The sequence below is a fragment of the Onychomys torridus genome, chromosome 1 (assembly GCF_903995425.1).
Source record: "Onychomys torridus chromosome 1, mOncTor1.1, whole genome shotgun sequence".
Lineage (NCBI taxonomy): Eukaryota > Metazoa > Chordata > Mammalia > Rodentia > Cricetidae > Onychomys > Onychomys torridus.
The window spans coordinates 157,472,409-157,493,988 of record NC_050443.1 but is presented as its reverse complement, the minus strand read 5'-3'; the positions used below and the strand labels follow the sequence as shown (position 1 = coordinate 157,493,988).

At 40.9% G+C, this 21,580-nt stretch overlaps 1 protein-coding gene across 4 annotated transcripts; it reads right to left on the bottom strand.

Moving 5' to 3' along the window:
- Positions 1-213: 213 nt before the first annotated feature.
- Positions 214-21,432, bottom strand: LOC118586859 (cytochrome P450 2C11). Of its 4 annotated transcripts, none has more exons than XM_036192237.1 (9): positions 21,199-21,432; positions 20,090-20,252; positions 19,793-19,942; positions 16,196-16,356; positions 12,936-13,112; positions 7,827-7,968; positions 5,866-6,053; positions 2,439-2,580; positions 214-667 (listed from the first exon to the last, which is right to left on the bottom strand). In XM_036192237.1, exons 1-9 carry the CDS (start codon positions 21,364-21,366, stop codon positions 486-488), a joined length of 1,473 nt encoding a protein of 490 aa, XP_036048130.1. In that variant the 5' UTR covers positions 21,367-21,432; the 3' UTR covers positions 214-485. The 4 variants fall into 4 exon arrangements, with proteins under 4 accessions (XP_036048130.1, XP_036048138.1, XP_036048148.1 ...); XM_036192245.1 differs by having other exon boundaries at positions 7,827-7,962; XM_036192255.1 differs by having other exon boundaries at positions 20,096-20,252.
- Between the last annotated feature and the right edge of the window lie 148 nt (positions 21,433-21,580).

Here is a 21,580-nt window from a genome sequence, read left to right as displayed (position 1 = left end):
GACCTCTTGGTTTTTAACTCTGCAACTGGCTCTGTGTTTCTTATTTAACAAGATGGTTACATCTACAAATATGGCCTCTGAAGACTTTGTTTTCTTTACTTCTTCCTTGCATAATGCCCATAAGAAAGAGAGTCTGAGAAATGTCCCAGAAATTAGTTTTTATTCAGCACATGCAGACAGATGGCTCTGAATTGTCATATTCTAAAGATTTTGCTGTTTAACAGTAAAAACATAGTGTTAGTAGTAACTGAATCATGTAAACATTAGCACTTACTATGTAAGTATTACATGGGAGTGTCACAAAATACAGGGGACAAAAGGGTTAAACTATGTACTGACTCAGAGAACTCTTTAATGAGGTTTGCTGTTCATTGGATTTCAAGGGAATGGGGAAATGTGAGAGAAAGCAACCACAGTACCAGGAATGAAACGAACAGTACCCTCAAAGAAGAGAAGATGCAGATTGAGAATATAGAGTCTGCCCTTTACACAGGAATAAAACGAGCCTGGTACAAAGGGGGCACGTGGCCAAATCCATTGGTAACTGGTGTGGTATCAATGTCCTTTCCATCAACCAGAGTCTTCAGGTTAAAGTTCTGTAAAATGGTGGTGAAGAACACAAACAGCTCCATTCGGGCCAGGCCTTCTCCTGCACACATCCGCTTTCCTGAGGATAGCAAAAACAGAGCTGGCCCTGAAGTACTGTGAATTGCCATGCAGAGTATGCAGTAAAGAGTCATGAGTTGTTAGGTATGCGGCTAGAAGACACACATCACATTCTTGGCTCTAGACACAGCTCCCTCCACCAATCTCTGACACCAGGAAGTTGAAAACTTCAAGCTGCCCCATTTGACTCAGCAGCGCTCTGATGCTTCCCTCGGGAGCTATGACCTTCCCTCTTTGTGACTGATAGATTGTGCACCCCAAAAAACTTACCTGGGGGTCAGAGAACAGAACAGCCATAATATTTAACATAGAGGTTAGGCAGTGGTAGCACATGCCTTTAATCCTAGCGTTCCAGAGGCAGAGATCCCTCTGGATCTCTGTGAGTTCAAAGCCACACTGGAAACAGCCAGGCATGGTGACTCATGCCTTTAATCCCAGGAAATGATGGCAGAAAGCAGAAATATATATAAGGCATGAAAACCAAGAACTAGAGCCTGGTTAAGCTTTTAGACTTTTAGCAGCAGTTCAGCTGAGATTCATTTGGATGAGGACTCAGAGGCTTCGAATCTGAGGAAACAGGATCAGCTGAGGAATTGGCGAGGTGAGCAAGCTGTGGCTTGTTCTGCTTCTCTGATCTTCCAGCTTTAAGCCAATATCTGGTTCTGGCTTTCATTTTATTAATAAGACCTTTTAAGATTCGTGCTACACCTCTTTATGATCCTTGTGATCTCAATAGGATCTTACCTTCTGTGGGTTTCCTCATCATATGCATAATTCTACTTAGCAGGGATTGCTTGAATGCTATGCTTTCTTATCTTTTGCCTCCCTGCCAAAATGAATTCCTTAAGAAAAAGGGGGAGGGCTCTGTATACACATCTCAATTTGTACACTTTCAGGACCAACATAAAAATCAAATCCTACAGCAAAAGGTAAAATTGAATCCAGGCTCAGAGACTCAGCACACATATTGGAGCATTGAAACTGAACATCAAGGTGGAGGATCCTAAGTAAAGGAAACTCTAGGAGCTCTGGAATCACAGAGATTGTCCTTCTACATGCCCAGGGCCTTTCTCAACCTGCATTTACTTGTCAGGTTCTGACTTCCTGAATCTACAGAAAATAGCCCCTCCTGTACTTCATGTCCTCTGTACAGTACCCTGCCTCCTCTTCTTTTCTTACTTCCTTGCTCCCTATGAGCCAGCCAACTTCCCTCTGACCTTTTAAAGTAATCCTGTTTGGGTGTGAAAGAGCAAGATCTGAGTAACTTCCTCTCTGACTCCCTCTCTCACAGCACTAATCCAACTAGGTTACAGTGCCCTGTTGACTCACCTGCTTCCCCAACTCAGGGGTGCGTCTCTTTCAGAGCATGAGCATGCTCTATTCTCTAGGGCACTTGCATCCCCAGAGTGAAGGATGCTACAGAGGAGATACTCAACATGTGGACTTAGATACCTCTCTTGTGGCAGATGAGGAAAAGTCTAAATGATGTCAGCTCCCAAGAGAAGCTCGGGGTTATATACAGTGCCCAAGTTCAATCAATAAATATACTCTGCTTTCTTAACTTGAAAAAACTGTGCTAGAGTCTGCAATGCTCGCTGACCTAGTCCAATAAAGAGGAATTATTGCATGCATAGAAAATACAGAATCATTAAAGTGATACTCTTTATAACATACGAAGAGCAATTCTACCAGTCCTAGCAAAGTCACATTGCACCTGATCCTAAAAATCTATTATGTCCTCCAAGGTAAAAATGGAAATGAATTTCTGTTACCTGTTGAGAAGGGCACAAAGTAGTCACTCTTCTTAAAGTGACCACTCTCATCCAGAAAGTGGCCAGGGTCAAACTTCTCTGGATTAGGAAATTCTTTGTCATCATGCAGCATGGACGTCAGTGATGTTATTACAGTGGTACCCTGAAAACAGCCAACAGACATAATGAAAATTGAAAGGGAAGAAATGAAGGGATTCACCTAGACTCATCTGTTTGGCTTATGGATGAAGACACTGGGTCCAAAGCAGAGCAGTGACATTCACACACAGACAAAGGAAGAAGAGAGGAATTGGTACTAGCTCCTCAGCTAGGGGTCCACCTTCATGTCCTGGTTTAAGCTTGCACAGGTCTTATGCATGCTGCCACAACTCTGTGAGTCCATAGGTTTCACCTATGAGTTCATACGTGTAACCTGCCTACCTATGTCCAGAAAACACTGTTTCTTTGTAATTTTCTTGTGGGAGGCCTGCTCCCACCTTTTACAGAGTTCCTATAAGGAGGAGAAAGGCATAAGGAATTTGTAGATAGAAAGATACCAGAGATGAGACAGACAGAAACACAGGATAGCTTTGGGATCAAAATCCATGGGCCCTTTCTGTCTCTACAAAAGGGCTTTTTATAACAATGCCAATGGGCAGGGCAAAAGACCTCCCCCTTGCTAGATCAAAGCATACTGCACAGCCCAAGTGCAGACCCTTCCAAACACCTGATAACAATGCACGTGGTCAAGCCATCCCCTTATGAGCCCTGCTGGGTAAAGCAACCTTAAGATCTCACTAGGAAAGCTCTGTGGACCTCCACATTATCTACTACCTCTGGTTCTTACAATCTTTCTGACCGATCTTCCACAATGATCCTTTAGCCTTGAAAGAAAGAAGTGTGATATAGATACCCCATTTATGGCCTAGCCTTCTGAGATCTCATATTCTATGTATCCGGATCAAGTTGTAGGTCTCTGTGTTCACCACCATTCATTTACTGCAAACAACGCTTCTCTGGAGTCAGTTTTCTTTTTTTTTATATAATTCAATTTAATTTTACACATCAGCCATGGGTTCCCCTGTCCTCCCCACTCCCGCCCCTGCCTTCCCCCCAGCCCACCCTCCATTCCCATCTCCTCCAGGGCAAAGACTCCCCTGGGGATTCAGCTCAGGCAGGTCCAGTCCCTCCCAGGCTGAGCAAAGTGTCCCTGCATAAGCCCCAGTTTTCTTTAAGGGTGTGACCTCTGTTAGGTCAATTACACTTGAGCCAATGGCTACACAATCCATGATTGTATGAGTGGCACAAAGTAGACTCAATATTGTTTTTTTAAAGAAGACACAAAATTGATGAGATAAATTTAATACTAGTAGCAACAGCTTTGCTACTGTGATCTCCATTAGCAATTGAAAGGTTGATTACTTGAGATTTTGGTACAAAAACTTATGAACCTACTCTAGCTGTTACCAAGGTTGGACATTGCTGTCTGCCCTCACCACTGCCATATTTATCACTTCTATTCTCATTCAATTCATATTAGCTATAGTTTTTAGGAGGAAGTCTGTGTTCATTCTTGAAAAGCAATGAGAATTTAGAATCCTTTGCTTAAGCTTTTGTTAAATGGACATCTGATCTAATTAATGATAACTTTAAATATACTACCAACAGGTATACTTTCAATTATTGAGCACTTTTCATTGGGATATATTATGTGCTTCTCATTCAAAAATGTGGGAACCTCCTCATCATAGATGAACCCTACCTTGAAAGTACAAGAGATATAAAAAAAAAATGAGAATCTCCATCATTTCACAATTCAGGATTATCAATTCAGGTAAGGATTATCAATTAGTTGTACTAAGAGTGGTGTGGCCACTGATAAGTCCTCCATGTTCCAGAAGATAATTCACACCCATGAAATGATGTCCTTATTAACCCAGTAGGTGTGGGAGGGGGAGAGGGATTAATGGGATGAAGAGGTTTTGTGAAAAGTCAGATAGGAAGGAGAGGGCAAGTGTGGTCAGGCTGCATTACAGACAGTCAAAGATTATATTTATCTTTAAAATTACTAATTAATTTTATAAACTGTTGGCAAATTATTTAGAAAATGGGAGCTCAGGCAGGGATTATAAATTAATGTTAAAACTATTGATAAATTATTTGGAAAATAGGATATTCAAAAATTAAATTCCACCCTGTAGAGTTTCGTTTTGTTTGTTTTGTTTTAATGCAGAATACAGAACCTCATTAACAGAGGATCTGAAAAAACACTCTGTTAGGAAAGATGATTCTTAGCATCATCTACACTGGGACCACCGTGTATCCAGGGCCACAATCTGATGAAGCAGGCCATTGACTGAACATCATCTTTTAGATGTCCTTGTTTAAAACACACAATTGAACCCTAATCTCCAAGAAAACCTCCACACAAAATCAGACAGAGGAACATTTCACAGGTCAAGTGGCTTTGACTCTTCAAAATAACTGTTGTATCAAGAAATTATTTAAAGAAAATGCTCTCAATTTTGGAGAACCATATTGTAGATTTGTTCCTTTATTGCACTATGAAAAGTTCTCCCCCCAAACCTATAAGAGATAGCTTGGTATAACTAGAAAATGTAATCTTAAACTGTGTGAAGGATAATATTAGTATATTGCTAATTTCTTTAGTGTGAGGGTGATTATCAATTTGTAGCAGAAAGTCTTCATTCTTGGGAGATACACATCAAAATATTTAAGTGTTAAGTATGATAGATTTAATAGACTAATATATAGTTCTAAACACACCTTTATACTTCATAGGCACATGATATGTAAGAACACACTCATATGTCCATTTAAGTGCTAACTGAGTATGGATAGTCTCCTAGTTACTTCAGCTATCAATTTGACATAGCCCAGAGTTATAGGAGGGAACTTCAGCTGAAGAATTGCCTTGACTAGATTGGCCTACGGGTATGTCTGTGGGGCACTGTCTTGATTGATGATTGACATGAAATGCCCCAACCCACTCTTAGTGGTGCCAGAAAAGTGAACCTGGGATGTATAATAAAGCTTTCTGGACAACAGCCAGGGAGAGCATGCCAGGAAGCAACATTCCACCATGGCTTCTGCTTCAAGTCCCTGCCCTGCCAGAGTGACTGCCCTGCTAGTGTTCCTGACCTGACTTTCCTCAGTGATGGACTATGACCTATAAGATTAAACAAACCCTTTCCTCTCTGAGTTGCCTTTAGATATGGTGCTTAGCACAGCAACAAAAATCAAGCTAGTAATGTTTCATAAAAAGTTGGAAACTCCACGTTTCTAAGTTTACGATATTTAAGAGCTACACTTTTGCATATTACTACTTTAAATATTCTCTTACATATTCGCAACTATAATAGAAACTAAGATGTGAACTCAGGAACTTCACCAACACTAAGTGGCAGAGTGAGAGAAACAAGCTTACCTTGGGAATGAAGTAGTTTCTGAATTTAACATCACAGGTCACTGAGTGAGGCAGGTTCATGGGGATGAGGTCAATGTACCTCTGAATCTCATGCACTACAGCATCTGTGTAGGGCATGTGGCTCCTGTCCTGCATGCAGGGGCTCCTGTTTCTGCCAACCACACGATCAATCTCTTCCTGGACTTTGGCTAGTAAGACAAAGTGGGAAATGATGTAATAGGAGAAAAGTGGCACAAATGCCGCAGCAAGTCAGTGCTACACGGAGCAGGATGAAGATGTCTCAACAGCATCACAAGCCCTAAGCACATCTAGACTTGTAATGCCATGGGCATTCACTAAGTAGATATACTTCTACATATTACCATTACAGGATAATCAGTGCACATAAGAATGGTTAAATGCTTTACTATACAGATATCTTACACATATGAACTAAGACATTCCTACCCCTGTAAGGACAAAAAGAAGAAAATAACAATTAGTGTCATATCAAATTAACATATTGTAGTAATTGAATTCTCCTGGCAGATGAGTGTGTGTGTGTGTGTGTGTGTGTGTGTTCTTGCTTATCTGTAAATTCCAAGTTGTTCTCTGTATTTTCCTCATATGCCAAAGGCACTCACTTCAAAACATTCTTTTTTTCTTAAAGATTTATTTATTTATTTATTATGTATTCAGTATTCTGCCTGCATGTATGCCTGAATGCCATAAGATGGTACCAGATCTCATTATGAGTTGCTATTATGTAGTTGCTAGGAATTGAACTCAGGACCTCTGGAAGAAAAGCCAGTGCTCTTAACCTCTGAGCCATCTTTCCAGCCATTCAAAACATTCTTTAAGTATCTTGGGAAATTTATATTCACATTCAGAGGTAATGGGCATTTCTATTGTTTTACTGCACTATTTACAATCATATATTTACCACCACATCATACAAAATAGACAGCATCCCCAAACACACTCTCTGTCTCTCTGTCTCTGTCTCTGTCTCTGTCTCTGTATCTCTCTGTCTCTCTCTGTGTCTCTCCGTCTCTCTCTCTCTCATACACACACACACACACACACCTCTCTCCTGCAGTACACTTATAATTTTTATCTTACATATATGCATTCTTGTATCCACGTGACTTCACGAACATTTCTCACAGGTCAGGGAGCTGCAGTTGTGTTACATGTTTTACACATTCCTGGACATCAAAGAGCCTACTTAAATCCCTAAGAGTGGATGCTAACTTAGAATTATTACAAATGCTCAAGTATGCTTCAAACCCTAGAAATAATTTTTAGTTATTAGGCTTCATCCAATTGTCAGCCATGCCTCTCCTCTAAGCCTCCTCATACACACATTATCTCCTGTCCATCCTGAAGCCAGAGTGGGAAATGTGTTGTGACAAGAAATCCTGGCACTGCCCCTGAATCTTTCTTCCACACATGACACTCACCACACTCACATGTGCTGGAGCTGATAGGATCCCATCCAACAGGGGTGCTCAACAGACCCTAGCAGATGGCAGTGTGACACTCTCCAGCCTCCAGAACTGTGAGCTAAATATAATTTCCTCTGTACAATATCTAGTCTCCATTATTTTGTTATATTGAGAGAAAATACACTATGACACATGCATACCCCTCTATCCTTCAGGAAACTAATGTACCAACCTACACCAGCTGGGGACACACGTGCCTTGCTACAAACACCTCCCATCAAATGCAGATGCCTTATCAGAGTAAGGTCACTAAAATCAGAGCTGGATGCTTCTGCTACTGTTCACCCTGTCTTGTTTCTCTCAGTCACTCTCTTCTGTTGTGAAAACTTGTCTCATTCTTATTTCTTCCTCATATGTACACGTTACAGCTAGCAACAGAGCAATTTCAATAATAGGGTTTCTCTAAGAGACCCAGTGAAGGACATGGGTCGTGTCTTTCCAGCATCTCTGTTGAGTTCCTCTGGCTCCTCATACCTGTGATGTCCACATGCTTCAGCAGCAGCAGGAGTCCATACCTCAGAGTGGTACTTGTTGTTTCTGTTCCAGCTCCAAACATGTCAGTGACAGTCGCCACCAAGCTTTCTGTGGTAAACTCAGACTTCGGATTGTGCTTTTCCTAGGATTTATGTGGATATTGTTTTCGTTTGCTGGCATACAATTAATTACAGTGAATAAAAATTAATTCAGGTTGTTCTTAAAGATAAGAAACAAACAATGGCAAGTCTAATAATAAAACTATAATACCTAAACAGGATAGCAGAAATTGTTACTAGTTTACTCATGCTTTATTTCCCATTCCTGAAAATTGTTAAAATTGTGGATTATTGGGGCTGGAGAGATGCCTCAGAGGTTAAGAGCACCGTCTGCTCTTCCAGAGGTCCTGAGTTCAGTTCCCAGCAACCACATGATGGCTCACAACCATCTGTAATGAGATCTGGCACCCTCTTCTGTATACATGATAAATAAATAAATCTTTTAAAAATGTATACATAATAAATAAGTAAATCTTTTTTAAAAATTGTGGATTATCAATGTTCTCATCACAAAGAAATTATACTTATGTGAGGTAATGGATATATCAATTGGCCTGACTTAATGATTTCATTATATGTATATATGTATGTATGTATGTATGTATGTATATGGATCAAGATACTACACTGTACCCAAACATATATGTGTGTGTGTGTGTGTGTGTGTGTGTGTGTGTGTGTGTGTTTAAAACAATGTAGTCAGTTTTTCATCACTTTGACAACACACCAAGAAAACTGACTTATAAGGAGAAAGATTCACTGCTGCTCATGGTTCAGTTGTTTGGTCCTGCTTGGCTGCTTGGCCTGGGATGCTGGGCACACTGGGAGACAGAATATTATAGCAGAGAGAAAGGCAGTAGGGCAGAGCTGCTCACCTTTCATAGCTAGGAAGCCAAGAGAGGAAAGAGACAAGGGTACTGTACTGAAGAAACAGTTCGATGACATAACTTCCCCCAGCTAGTCTTCAACTCTGAAAGCAATGGTTCTCAACCTGTGGGTCATGATTCCTTTGACAAAGCTCTATCTCCAAAAATATTTATATTAAGATTCATAACAGTGGGGCTAGAGAAATAGCTCAGTAGTTAAGGGCACTGACTGTTCTTCCAGAGGACCTAGGTTCAATTCCCAGCACCCACAAGGCAGCCCACAACTGTCTGTAACTCCAGTTCCAGGGAACTTGACACCCATGGCAAAACACCAATGCACATAAAATAGAAATAAATAAAATTCTAAAAAGATTCATAACAGTAGCATGTTTACAGTTATGAAGTAGCAATAAAAATAATTTTATGGTTGGCGGTCACTGCAAGCGGAGGGACCGTATTAAAGGGTCGCAGTGTTAGGAGGTTGAGAACCACTTTAAAAGGTTCTATCACCTCCCTAAAGTATCATCAACTGGGAAGCAGGTCTTTAGCACATGGACGTTTGATAGACATTTAAGATCCAAGCTATAACAATGAAAACACTTTTTCACAAAAACATTGTAACTAATTCTGTTAAAGAATTTAATTAGATACAATATTGACTTCCTTATTATAAACTCTGAAATGTGTAAAACTAACAGTACTGTTAGAAATCAGAATGTCTGCCAGAGAGATGGGGAGAAGATGAGCTGTAGGGCTGTTCCAAGGAGCCTGAGAGACCCATGGAGACTTCGTGGAGATAGGAGGTAGAGGACGAGCCTGCTGAGCGAGCAGAATCTCCAGAACAACTAAAAAATGCCAGGACTTACGTGAAGATACTTTTAAAAAGCAGTGTCATGGAACTGGAAAAAGAAATGACAGAACTAGAGACAGGTATGGGAAAGCAGCCTCGAAGAACAAAGGAACATTACGTTGCCAAATAGGACCACCAGGAGGCTTGGACCACCACATCAGACCACCACCTGGCTCACTTCACCCCATCACTACCATGCTACTTGCCCTGCTTGGGGGACCATGGCTGCAAACCCCAGGTGCCCCATGGCTGCTTTGGGCACTGAGTGCAGGGTGATGTGCAGGGCCTGGAGATTGCTCAGGTCCTGCCCTCAGACACACTGCCCAACCACACAATCACCCTGACTCTGAGCAACAAGATATCCAAGATGAAGAATGGTTCATTTTCTGGATTAAGTCTCCTCAGAAGATGTCTGTAGTCCATGCTGCCCCCAGAGACCATACTGATATCCCTGATCCAAGCAGCCATTGTAAACCATGTTGACGTCCACAGTCCACGCTGCTGCCTGCCGCTATGGGCAAGGAAGCTTCTTTCGCAGTGGTATCGATGACTGCAAGCTCATAACTGAGAATAAGAGATATTAAAGGCTTCTGTGACAACCTTCCACCTCGCCCCTCTTCTAGTGGGGCAAGGAGGACTCAGGGTCTGGGAGTTTAACCATGCTCCAATGAATATATGAGCAACACAAACTGGACTTGGTGGATTTTTTATTTTGTTTTGTTTCTGATGGAAAGGCACAGGGTAGGAGGATGGACATGGGAGAAATGGGAAGCAAGTGTGATCTGGGTGCATTGTATGAAATTCCCAAATAATTAACAAGAATATTATGTTGGAGGGATAAAAGCAATCAGGGTGTCAGTTTGGGGAAAGGAGCTGATAAACTGCCATTCGTAAGTGAGCTTTACTGAAAGGGCCTTGTGAGAACAGAAGCCATGATCATTCAGATTCTGAGGTTGGAGACCATTGGAAGAGACAGTGTATCATTTCAGGCAGCAGGGTCTTAGAAGGAAAGTGCCCCCTTAAAAGATGGGAAGAAGCTTCATTATAAGTAATCAATTAATGAAATAAATACACAGGAAATGGAAGAAAGGTCAAAGCATGTATGAACTCTCAAAGAACTAATAAAAATGGAAGATATCATGTTTCTTTTTCCCTCCGGGCTCCTGTCAGATTGCCCAAGACAAACATGTTCATGACAATATGACAAGTGCCCAAACAGAGAGAAGGAGAACCTTCAGAAACTCTAGAAGAAACTAAATATTCTGATTTTTATAAAATTGAAGGGGCTGGCAGGAATTTCCACACATGATTCAGTCTGATTTAGTCTACATGAGTTCATGCCTGGAGCACGTACATGACAGGATCAGAAATCTTTCTTGAGGTATGTATGTTTATGTTGCAGAGAGGGGGACTATGTGTTCCCAGGGCTGCAGGAAGCATGGTCTGATTTCCTCAGGCTGACAATTGACAGAGTAACCAATGATGAGGAGCAATGCCTGAGGTTGGATTCTAAACTACACACATGCACACATCTGTACTTACATGTATACCTGCACACTCACAAAATTACACACAGATGGTGCTAAGCCATAGCCAATGAACAGCTAGGTTCTGATACTTCACTAAAGTCCAAGGAGCAACACACTTTATAAATACAGCACTGAGGCAAAGGCCACTGGTAAGTGAGTAACAGAGACCTTGGAGCCCAGCCTAATCCAGCTAAGTGGGCAGTCTTCACAGCAATATGGAAGTCCATCTCTGTGGTAATAATAATTCTCCCCTACCAGCAGATGAGGCACAGATCAAGAGTAATTTGTTCCTTCCCACCACCAGTTTCTCCCAATTCTTTAGCTTTTTCTGCTCTTTGCCTCACCTAAGTTCAAGGAGTATGTTTGTACTTACACTTGCTTTTATTAGATCTATATTATGCTTCTCACCCAGTTTTTGAACTGCCCCTACCATTATTCTTTCATATATGTGATACTTTATTAATTCTTTGAGAATTTTATTCAGTCATACAATGCACTTTGATCTTATTTACCCTCTCTGCTCCTCCTAGTTCCTCCCAGATCTGCCTCCCATCTCTCAACTTCCTGTCTTCTTTTTATTGTTTTTTTTTTTATAACCCATGGAGTACAATTTGTGCTGCCCACATACACATGAGTGCATGGCAGACTTACCAAGGACCACATCCTTAAAAGAAACCAACTCCCCCCTCCCCTAAAAGTCATCAATTGTCAATAGGTCCTCAGCTAAGGGTGGGTACTGGATTGATTTTGGGTTGCAGCCACAGCAGCTATGAGCTCATGAGTGCATAGATCCTTCCTGTCCTGAAGACACTGTTTTGGTCCCATCCTCCGGCTTTTAGAATCTTTCCACCTTGCTCAATGGTTCCTTAACCTTCCCTACCACAATTCTAATTAAGCATATCAATATTCTCCTCTTGGCTAAACTTACCATGGCACAAAATAGGTCTTGCTGCCGAACTCTCCCACATAGCTCCTGCTATTTGCAGCATCCATCCCATTAACTAAAATGAAGCCTATGGGGCTCTGATAATATGAGATAGACACCTTGCATTTATTTTTGAATCTACACTTCTATAATCCAGACATGTATCAAGGTAAAATACAGATGATAAATCTCAATACTCCTCTTCAGTATCAATGCTCAGTATATAGATCATTCTATGGAGTTCACAGGAAATTTACCCTGAGTGTTATCTGCATTAGACTCCAGTTCAGGCTTATATATACAGTATCAAAGATTCCCGTGTCAATATGTAGGCTTGTAGAGTGCTTGAAAACATTTCCACATCCTTATCTGGGGAGAATCATTTCCAGCTATACTCAACTATGGTTCTCTGCCCCATCTCTCTACCTTATCACTTCACTGTGCCCATGTGAAATCCTCTCCCCTGTTCCTCACTGAAAATCTGTATCAAACCTCAGGTCACTCGGAAAATCTGCCCAGCAAGTTTCTTCTTCTCATTCGCATATGCTCTTTATCCTCAGTGTCCCACACACTCCAGTATAACCACTTTTATTTCAATGCTGGGTATTTTTATTGTCTGACTCGTTTGTATTTCTACTTCACCTGATGGGTATGCTCTCTTTCCTCAGCTAGATTGTTAGTCCCTAAAATCAGTGCCCACATGTTCTAGTTATTTAACCATTTAGTTTTAAATCTTCTATGGTTGTCAGTTCAGTTTCATGCACACAGCAGGTACCTAAAGTTTTTACCAAGTGCATCTTGCCTGAGCAACTATGCATTCCCAATAATTACAGAAATGATCAACAAATCATAAAATTCAAGCCAACAAATAATATTTTACCTGTTCCATTTTGATCAAGAAACAATCAATGAAGTCCCGAGGATTGTCCTTGTCCAGTGTTTTTTGGTGTTCCTTTACTTTCTCCAAAACATAATTTTTTATATAGAAAAAATTTCTAAGTACTTGGTTATGACTTCCAGGTAAATAATCAATTATAGCAGGGAAAGTATTGCAGACCTTGAAGATTAAAAATATTAATTAAAATTAAAGACATGAATATCATATCCCCAGTTAAAAACTAGGGTGATACAACCAAACATCAGGTGAAGCTAGGGAAAACCCACATAAGTGGGGGAGGAAGGATTGAGGCCTAGGACACCAGGAGAATGTGGCCACAGTATCAACTCAGCAGAGCTCATAGGGGCTCACAGAGACTGAAGTAACAATCACAGAGCCTACACAGATCTGAGCTAGACCTTCTACATACATGTTATGGTTGTGTCGCTTGGTATTCTTGTGGGACTCTCAACAGTGGGAGCACAGGTGACTCTGACTCTCTTGCCTGCCCTTGGGACCCTTTCCTCCTACTGGATTGCCTCATCCAGCCTTGATATAAGAGTTTGTGCCTAGTCTTATTGTAATTGGTTAAGCCATATTCAGTTTTCTGAAGGAAAACAAAGGATGAGTAGATCTGGGGGAGAGATCAAATAGTGGAGAGGGACTGGAAGGAGTGGAGGGAAGGATAACTGAGGTCAGGATGTAATGTATAAGAGAATAATAAAGAAAGAACTAGGGTGAACTTGAGGAGAAACATTTCAGTGTACACGATTGTATAAATGGAAGTGCTAATAGAGTCTCCATTAAACTGATCACATGACCAAATATGACAAGATCTCTAACATCCAAGTCAGTAATTTTTACATTCCTAAAGCATTGTTATGCCCACTCTCTCTTTTTTACCTACAACTGTGAAATACAGGAAGACCATGTCTCACCTGCATGAGGTAAACTAAGAGGTCAAGGAAGTTCAGTCAACCTGAAACAGAGCAGAGTTACTCCCTGATATTTCTACCATTAACAGTTGGCCTCAGTAATAAAATCATGTTTTATAACTGGGAAGGGCTCAAAGATATGAAACTCAACTCCAAATTTTATGGACAAATACTTACACACAGCAGTGGTCAAATGACTCCTATAAAATCACATAACTATCTCCTATACAGAGTGATACCAGCTTGATAGATGGTGATGTAATTGACCATGACAGTCCAACAGAGAGTTGTGTTTTATACACTCCAAATGCCAATCATCTTAATATCCTGACTCTCATTACTTTCTTAGGTAGACACCCAGCTTTAGATGGCCTCTGAGTCTTTGGTCTGAAACCCCCAGTACTCAGAGGTTCCTGGCATCAATCTGTGCTCCCATTCTCTGTCTTTGATATCCCCAATTAGGAAATAACTGTTAAGTAATGGGATGAAAATGACTCTAATTTTTGATTGGCAGACAAGCCTGTGAGTGGTGGAAGGTTTTCAACAAGTCCCTAGATAGCCACTGATAGCCTGAGCATGCCTCTGGCAGTACCAAAGTGCTACCTGGACTCTGTGGTTTGGTGGGTTGTGGTTTTGGCTTGCAAAAAACTTGTGTCCAGCCATCTGTCTTCTGCTCTGAAGAATAAAGTGCTCTGCTGTCTTTCTGAGACACTCATGGTATCCCAAGATGAAGGTGATATGAAAACATTCTCTTTGCGGGTAGGCAGGCCCCATCCCTCTACACAAACACACACACACACACACACACACACACACACACACACACACACACACATACATACACAATCAAAACTGTCTGAAACAACTTTGTTATAATTGTGGAAAATAGTCATGTTTACATAAACCAATGATAAGTTGAGGTTTTTAATGGCAGGGATAGAAAAGCATTATACCATTGTTTTTCCCTGATGTCACCTCTGCCCTGTCTTAGTGGCATCCTTAATGAGAGTCCTGTTCCCAGTGTGCAGAACTATGGCTCTTGATTCCAGGGGAGTCGGCGGGGATGTGGGGGGAGTGAACTGTTTCTCTGTTTTTACCTAACAGGGTAGGGGGAGCTGAAGGACTTTGTCTTTGTTTCACCTAAGTCAGAACTCCTCAGGATGGAAAAGTTGTAATGCCACTAGGCAACACAGGGCCACCTGGGGCAAAAGAATTTAATTAAAGCCCCTGGCAGAACTCTGAGACCATGCGAAGAAGAGCTGGAGAGAGAGAATCTTTGGAAAATCAGGCCACTCAAAAGCATCCACATGCTGGGTGGTGGTGGCTCACGCCTTTAATCCCAGCAAAGCCAGGCGGATCTCTGTGAGTTCAAGGCCAGCCTGGTCTACAGAGTGAGATCCAGGACAGACTCCAAAAGCTACACAGAGAAACCCTGTCTCAAAAAACAAACAAATAAACAAAAAAAGCATCCACGTATACTGATGTATTTAAAATGCCAGAGAATGCCCATGACAAACACAAGTTAGGAAAAGTCCTGGGGAAAAAATACCCAACCCCCCCACCCAGCGGGGGGAAAAAAACTAAAACAAGCTTTTCCTTCTGCTGGCTCCTGGGCCCTGGGCCTGAGTGCCCGGCACCGAGCCAGGCTGGTGGGATTTCTCCTCCTCCCTTGTCTCTTGTACTTTTTGTTCCTACTTTGCATGTTGTCTTTCTCTCCTTTCTTCATTTTGTATCTCTACCCTACAGCCTCCTTCCTTCCATCTTTTCTCCATCTCTATCTCCATATTCTTTGTCATCTATAACTCTCACAGTAAAGCAATTTTTATCAGAAACTAAAGAAAGCAGAGACTTTGGAGTCCAAGCATGACAAAGAACACAAGCTTCACAGGAACAGCTTAGAAATGTCACTAAGCAAATGCTTTTTGCCTACAGAACACAAAAAGTACAAAGGAAAAATTAAAAACTTATAGCCAACAACTGGAGATATGGCTCAGTAGTTAAGAGAACATGCTCATGCTGGAGGACTGGAGTTTGGTTCCCAGAACTTACATCCAGCAGCTTATGACCACCCATAACTCCAGCTCCAAGATCCAACTCCCTGTTCGGGGCTCTGCAAGCACCCGCACCCACCCCACCCCCACTCACCCTCATGTACACACAGAGCTGAAGAATACGTTTAAAAACAACAACAACAACAACAACTGCACACCACATCTCTATAAATATGCAGTCTGGAAACATTCATGCCACAGCTCAGTCCCTATAAGGCTTCTCAAAGGAAAGTGCCCAAATGGCTCCTTAGGAAGGAAGGAAGCCTTTTGACCTCACCTGTATCCATGGAGTGCTCAAGAGTCTGAGGTTTTCATTAAATTTTTCCATCAAGTTAAGAAATTCCTGATCTTTATAATCAAAACGATTCTGGAAAATAATGGAGCAGATCACATTGCAGGGAGCACAGCCCAGGATGAAGGTGGGATCACAGGGTGAGCCTGGAGAAGAGGAGACATAAAAATAACTGTTAATATGTGTACATAAAAGACCCTTTGATATCATATTAAAGTAATTTTAGAAACCCTAAATGAATGAGTTCCTAGAAATTCTCTATCAGGCAGAACTTGAGTACTCTCAATTCCCTATCTGGTGTGCAGACATACTGCAGACAAAACACTCACATACAATAAAATAATAATAATAATAATAATAATAATAAAAATAACATATTTTAATTAATAAAAATAAACACTCCCTGGCCTGGTGATGCAAGCCAGTAATCCTACCTACTCAGGAAGTTGAAGCAGGACTATCTATTGTAAGTTTTCAGCCTGCCTGGGCTACAGTGAATTTGAGGTGATCCTGGGTGTGTTAGAGAGGCCCTATCTCAAAATAAAACGTGAAATCAAAGATTTTGATATTACTCAGTGGTTGGGACTTTCTAGGCAGATGCAAGACCCTAAGTTCTATCCTCAATACCGTTTTTTAAAAAGTAAAAAGGAACACACATTATTAGAAGATAGATCTGTTTGCCTAAAATAAGTTAAATTTTTTAAAAATTCCACTTCTAATTTAAATCAAATACAGGACAAACATAAAGATTAAATTGATAAATAATATCCTTTACTTCTTATTTCAGTGTTGAAAAGTAACAAAAATTTCCTGTTCTGGAAATGTTTACTATCATACCACATTTGCTTGGCAAAGCTCGCCCTCTGGTGCACGTCTTGCTATCGTGTGACATAGAATAACAGAATACTGCAATTCTTTTTTTTTTTTAACTTATTTATTTTGTGTGTATAAGTGTTTTGCCTGCATGTATGTGTGTGCACCATGTGCATGTCTGGTGCCCTTAGAGGTAAAAAAGGGGCATCAGACCCTAGAACTGTAGTTACAGAGGGTTGTAAACCACCATGTGTGTGTGCTGGGAACCAAACTTGGGTGGGTCCCCTGCAAGAATAGACAATGCTCTTAACTACAGGGCCTTCTCTCCAGCCTCTATACATTTTTTTATTTGAACATCACTTTATTCGATTCAGTTACTTGACAGAAAAGCAAATTAATTCAGAGGGAATATTTTGTGGGCAATTTTCATCAAAATTGTTCTAATAAAATTATTAACAAATTTTAATGTGAAAAGTCTACAAGGGCACATCAGCTACAGTTAAGGATGATAAACCAAAAACATGCATACTACTCACAATAGTGAGGAAATAGAAGCAACGGAAGTGTCCACAAGTAAAGTTTCTGAGATCTATACCCACAATCAAATATTACTGTCTTTAAAAAGAATGAAATACTATACTTTGTACTGCAGCAGACATATTTGGGGGACTTCATATTAAGCGAAATAAGCCAGACACAGAAAACCAATACTTCATGTTCTCTTTCATAGTGGAAACTTAAAAAACAAGTTGATGTTACAAAAAACAAAGTGGAATGGTGTTTACTAGAGATGAAAAGGGGTGTGTAGGAAGAATAGAGAGGCCAGATAAAAAGAGACAAATACAGCTACAAAGGAGAAATCAACTCTAGTTATCCACAGCACAGTAGCAGTTGACATCCATCCATGACATGTTTCTAAAGAACTAGAAGACAGCGGTTCTAATTCTCCCAAGAAAAAGAACTGATGTGTGAGATGAGATGCTAGTAGCTAAACATAATCATTACAAATCACAGGCACGTGGCACATTCCTTACTGGACTCCAGAAGTGCATACAATTATTGTTTGTTAGTTTTAAAAGATATCTGTGCACAAGTGGTGAGGAATTCAACAGAGGGAGCCTATTTGGTAGTTAACTTTGGCTAAGTCACACCCCTTTTCTGTTGTAACACACCATTACACTGAATGTTTAGAATTTTGTTTTAGCCTAGGAGAGAAAGAGATAATCATTGGGAATTATTAGTTTGAGATTTGGGGCAAGAGAGGGTCACAGTGAAAGTCTGACTATCAGTTTTGCCTTCCGCTTCATTTTGAAGAGACATGTAAATATCAAGGGCACGTGGAAACCAAGCTGAGAATCATATCTACTACGACAACTACATCACAGATGAGTGAAACCAAGATTGCAGGGTAGGTAGAAGTTACCATCAATATTCTAACTCAAAATCCAATTGTTTCAAATTCAGCCATAATTTTTTTTTCATTTAGATACAGTGAATTTCACAGATCAGGTTGTCATTCAACAAACTCCAAAAAAGGACACAGGAGAGGCCATCCATAACATGACAGGATGGCAGCTCACAGTGCCACCACAGTCCAGGACACTGATGGAAAAGGAAAAGCAGAGAGCCAGGCCTTTGCTGGAGTTTTATGCAAAGGGTTAACTAGGACAGGAAAGGCAGATTTTGTGAGCTTAGGATGGGAAAGTTTGACAAACTGCAGAGATCTCTGGGTCACTAACTGTTCACACACCTGGCCCTAGGTGGATCTACAGCAAGAACATGGACTTGGTATGTGGGAATTTACTAAAAGAGGTGGTCGATGGCCATAGAAAGGCTGATTTGTATGCCAAAAGCATGCTTTGGGTAAAGTATTTGCTTTTGTTATCAATTATCTAGCCTTGGGAGGAACAGCCCAAGATGTCAGAGCCTCATAAAATATAGAAAATAAAATTCACAATTAGTACAAAAATCAAAATAGAGGATAACAAGGAGAACTGAAATAGAGGCAAATTATACTTAGGGAAGTTGAGATTAAGCATTAATAGTAATTCAGATTTAGTCCAATAAATCAATTTAAAATTATCTTTAGTAATGTAGATGACTCTTAAAATATGTAAATAATAAAGTCCACAGTGAGTAACATTAAGTAACTTCCATTGACATCTTTAAATAGTGAAAAATGGAGAAGCAAGTCACAAGTGCGAAGGGAGCATTAATGATTCCTAGGAACTAGAAACCAGGCATAGACACCATTGTTGTTGAACAATGCAGACATGGGCCTTTGAAGAACCCCAGACATGTCTGTCAGGGAGGCTTATGCTACCAACCAGACCAATTAAGCAAAAGCATACATGGTTTCACTTTCCATGGAGCAGCAGGTCACTTCAGTAATGTCCTCTCACAAACATTTCCTAGTGAAATGTTCTAGAATAGTTAGCCCACAATTATGCTATGGGGAAACACTGCCAAATTTGAAAAGTGATATTCAATCCTTCTATCTGTATGGTATTATTTGAAAGTAAAGCTTGGTGCAAAATAGAATTTAATGAGATTTTATCCCCACCCCATATGTACAAAAATTGTTTACAAACACGGAAGGCACTGAGCAAGCTACAAAATCTTCCTTGGCTCTGTACCAAACCATCTCATTTGCATAGAGTTGCCAAGCATTTTCCTCAATGCAAGACTTGGCTGCCCCAGCAGTGTTGTGATGGAGACAATTAAAGAAGGGAGCAATCTGGTCAGTGACACAAAGTGACACACACCTACCTTTGGTTTTCCTCAGCTCCTCCACAAGGCACCGTGCTTCCTCTTGAACACGGTCCTCAATGCTCCTTTTCCCCATCCCAAAATTCCGCAGGGTCATGATGGAGAATCTCCGGATCTCCTTCCATTTCAACCCATTGCTGAAAATGATTCCTACAAGAATGGGTAACAAGAATCAGTCAGGAAGCAGACAAGGAACTGGCACATGAAACTATCTGGATGGCCCAGAAGAGCTCATCCTGCCTCATCTGTGTGACCAAGGCCCATCTCACACATGCATACATTTGTACTCACACTTACCAAGGCCTTTGTTTACTTTTTCAGCTACTGGGAAGCTTCCTCTTCCAGCAAACTCCTCCCCATGATCAATCAGAGCTTCCTTCACTGCTTCATACCCATGCAACACCACAGTGGGCTTCCTGCCCAAGTACACAGTGAACACAGGGCCATAGATTTTTGAGAACTGGAAAATTCATATAACAGCAAAAATAAAATCAGGATATAGCCTACATATTGTACATGATCTGCTGATGTCATCATACTGTTGATGATTTTTGTTGTTGTTGTTCCTATGAAACAGGTTCAAATGTTGCTGGATTTTAGACATAAAAACAATGCTGCTTGTTACAGATGTCACAGGCAGACTGTCCCCCATTTGCCAAGAATTTATGAGGGAAATCCTATTTAGATCATCCCAGCTAACCAATACCTTGAGCTACATTTATTAATTTTACAGCTAAAGAGACTGAGGCTCAAAGAATTTCAAATTCATCTCAGTCTTACATAAATAAAAGATCCAAATTTGAGCCCTGTTTAGTGAATCTGTTTCCTGTGCAGTGCCAAAGTCCACACTGGTATTGAACTTGCTTCAGGATCAACTACTGAGCACTTTTCCAGGCATTCTGTGACTAATAATTAGAAATCTACAATTTTTCCCGTCCCTTGGGACTGAGGAGATGGTCCCGTAAATGCTTGCTCTGCAGACATGAGAACTGGCCCAGAACTCAGCACACACATAAAAACCTTGCTCTTCTCAGGGCAATAATCCCAGCCCTGGGAAGGCAGAGACAGGAGGATCTGGGGGCTTGAGACTTGATGGTCAGTCAGACGAGCCAATCACTGAGATCTAGGTTCAGTGACCTACTTTGCCTCGAAAAATAAGATGGAGAAGCAATTGAAGACATTCAACTTCAACCTCTGGCCTCTTCACCCACACACACACAAAAAAAACTTACACACACACAAGCTCAGAGAGAATTTATATGCATTATAGCATTCCACTATTCCTGACAATGGCACTCTAATTTAAAGAACCTATGGAAATATTTGCTTTACAATAAAATAGTTAAATGATAGCTGAGATTAAATTTGTTTTTGTAACCTAGTAGAGGATCTTGAAAAGCACTTACTTTGTTTAAAGATTTGCTGATGTCCTTCACATCCATCTGCAGGATGTTTCCAATAACCGGGAGAGGGGTGGGGCCAGGAGGGAGCTTCCCTCTCCCAGAGCTCTGTCTCCAGAGTGAGAGGAGAAGCAGACAGGAGACAGTGAACACCAGCACCAGGACTGGCTCCATGGCAGCCTTCTCTTCTTGGGGAGACACCTGTGAGCTTGCAGTCCAGAGCTTTTATAATGCTAGCTGCTAACTCAACATGTACCTCTGAGGCATAAGTGACCAATCAGCGAGGTGCACTTTTATCTCTCTTCTTAGTGTACTCTGGCCGGTTGAAAAATACAAACGGAAGCTGTTCCTCACTCTTACTACTGTTCCACCTGGAAGCCTGTCATAA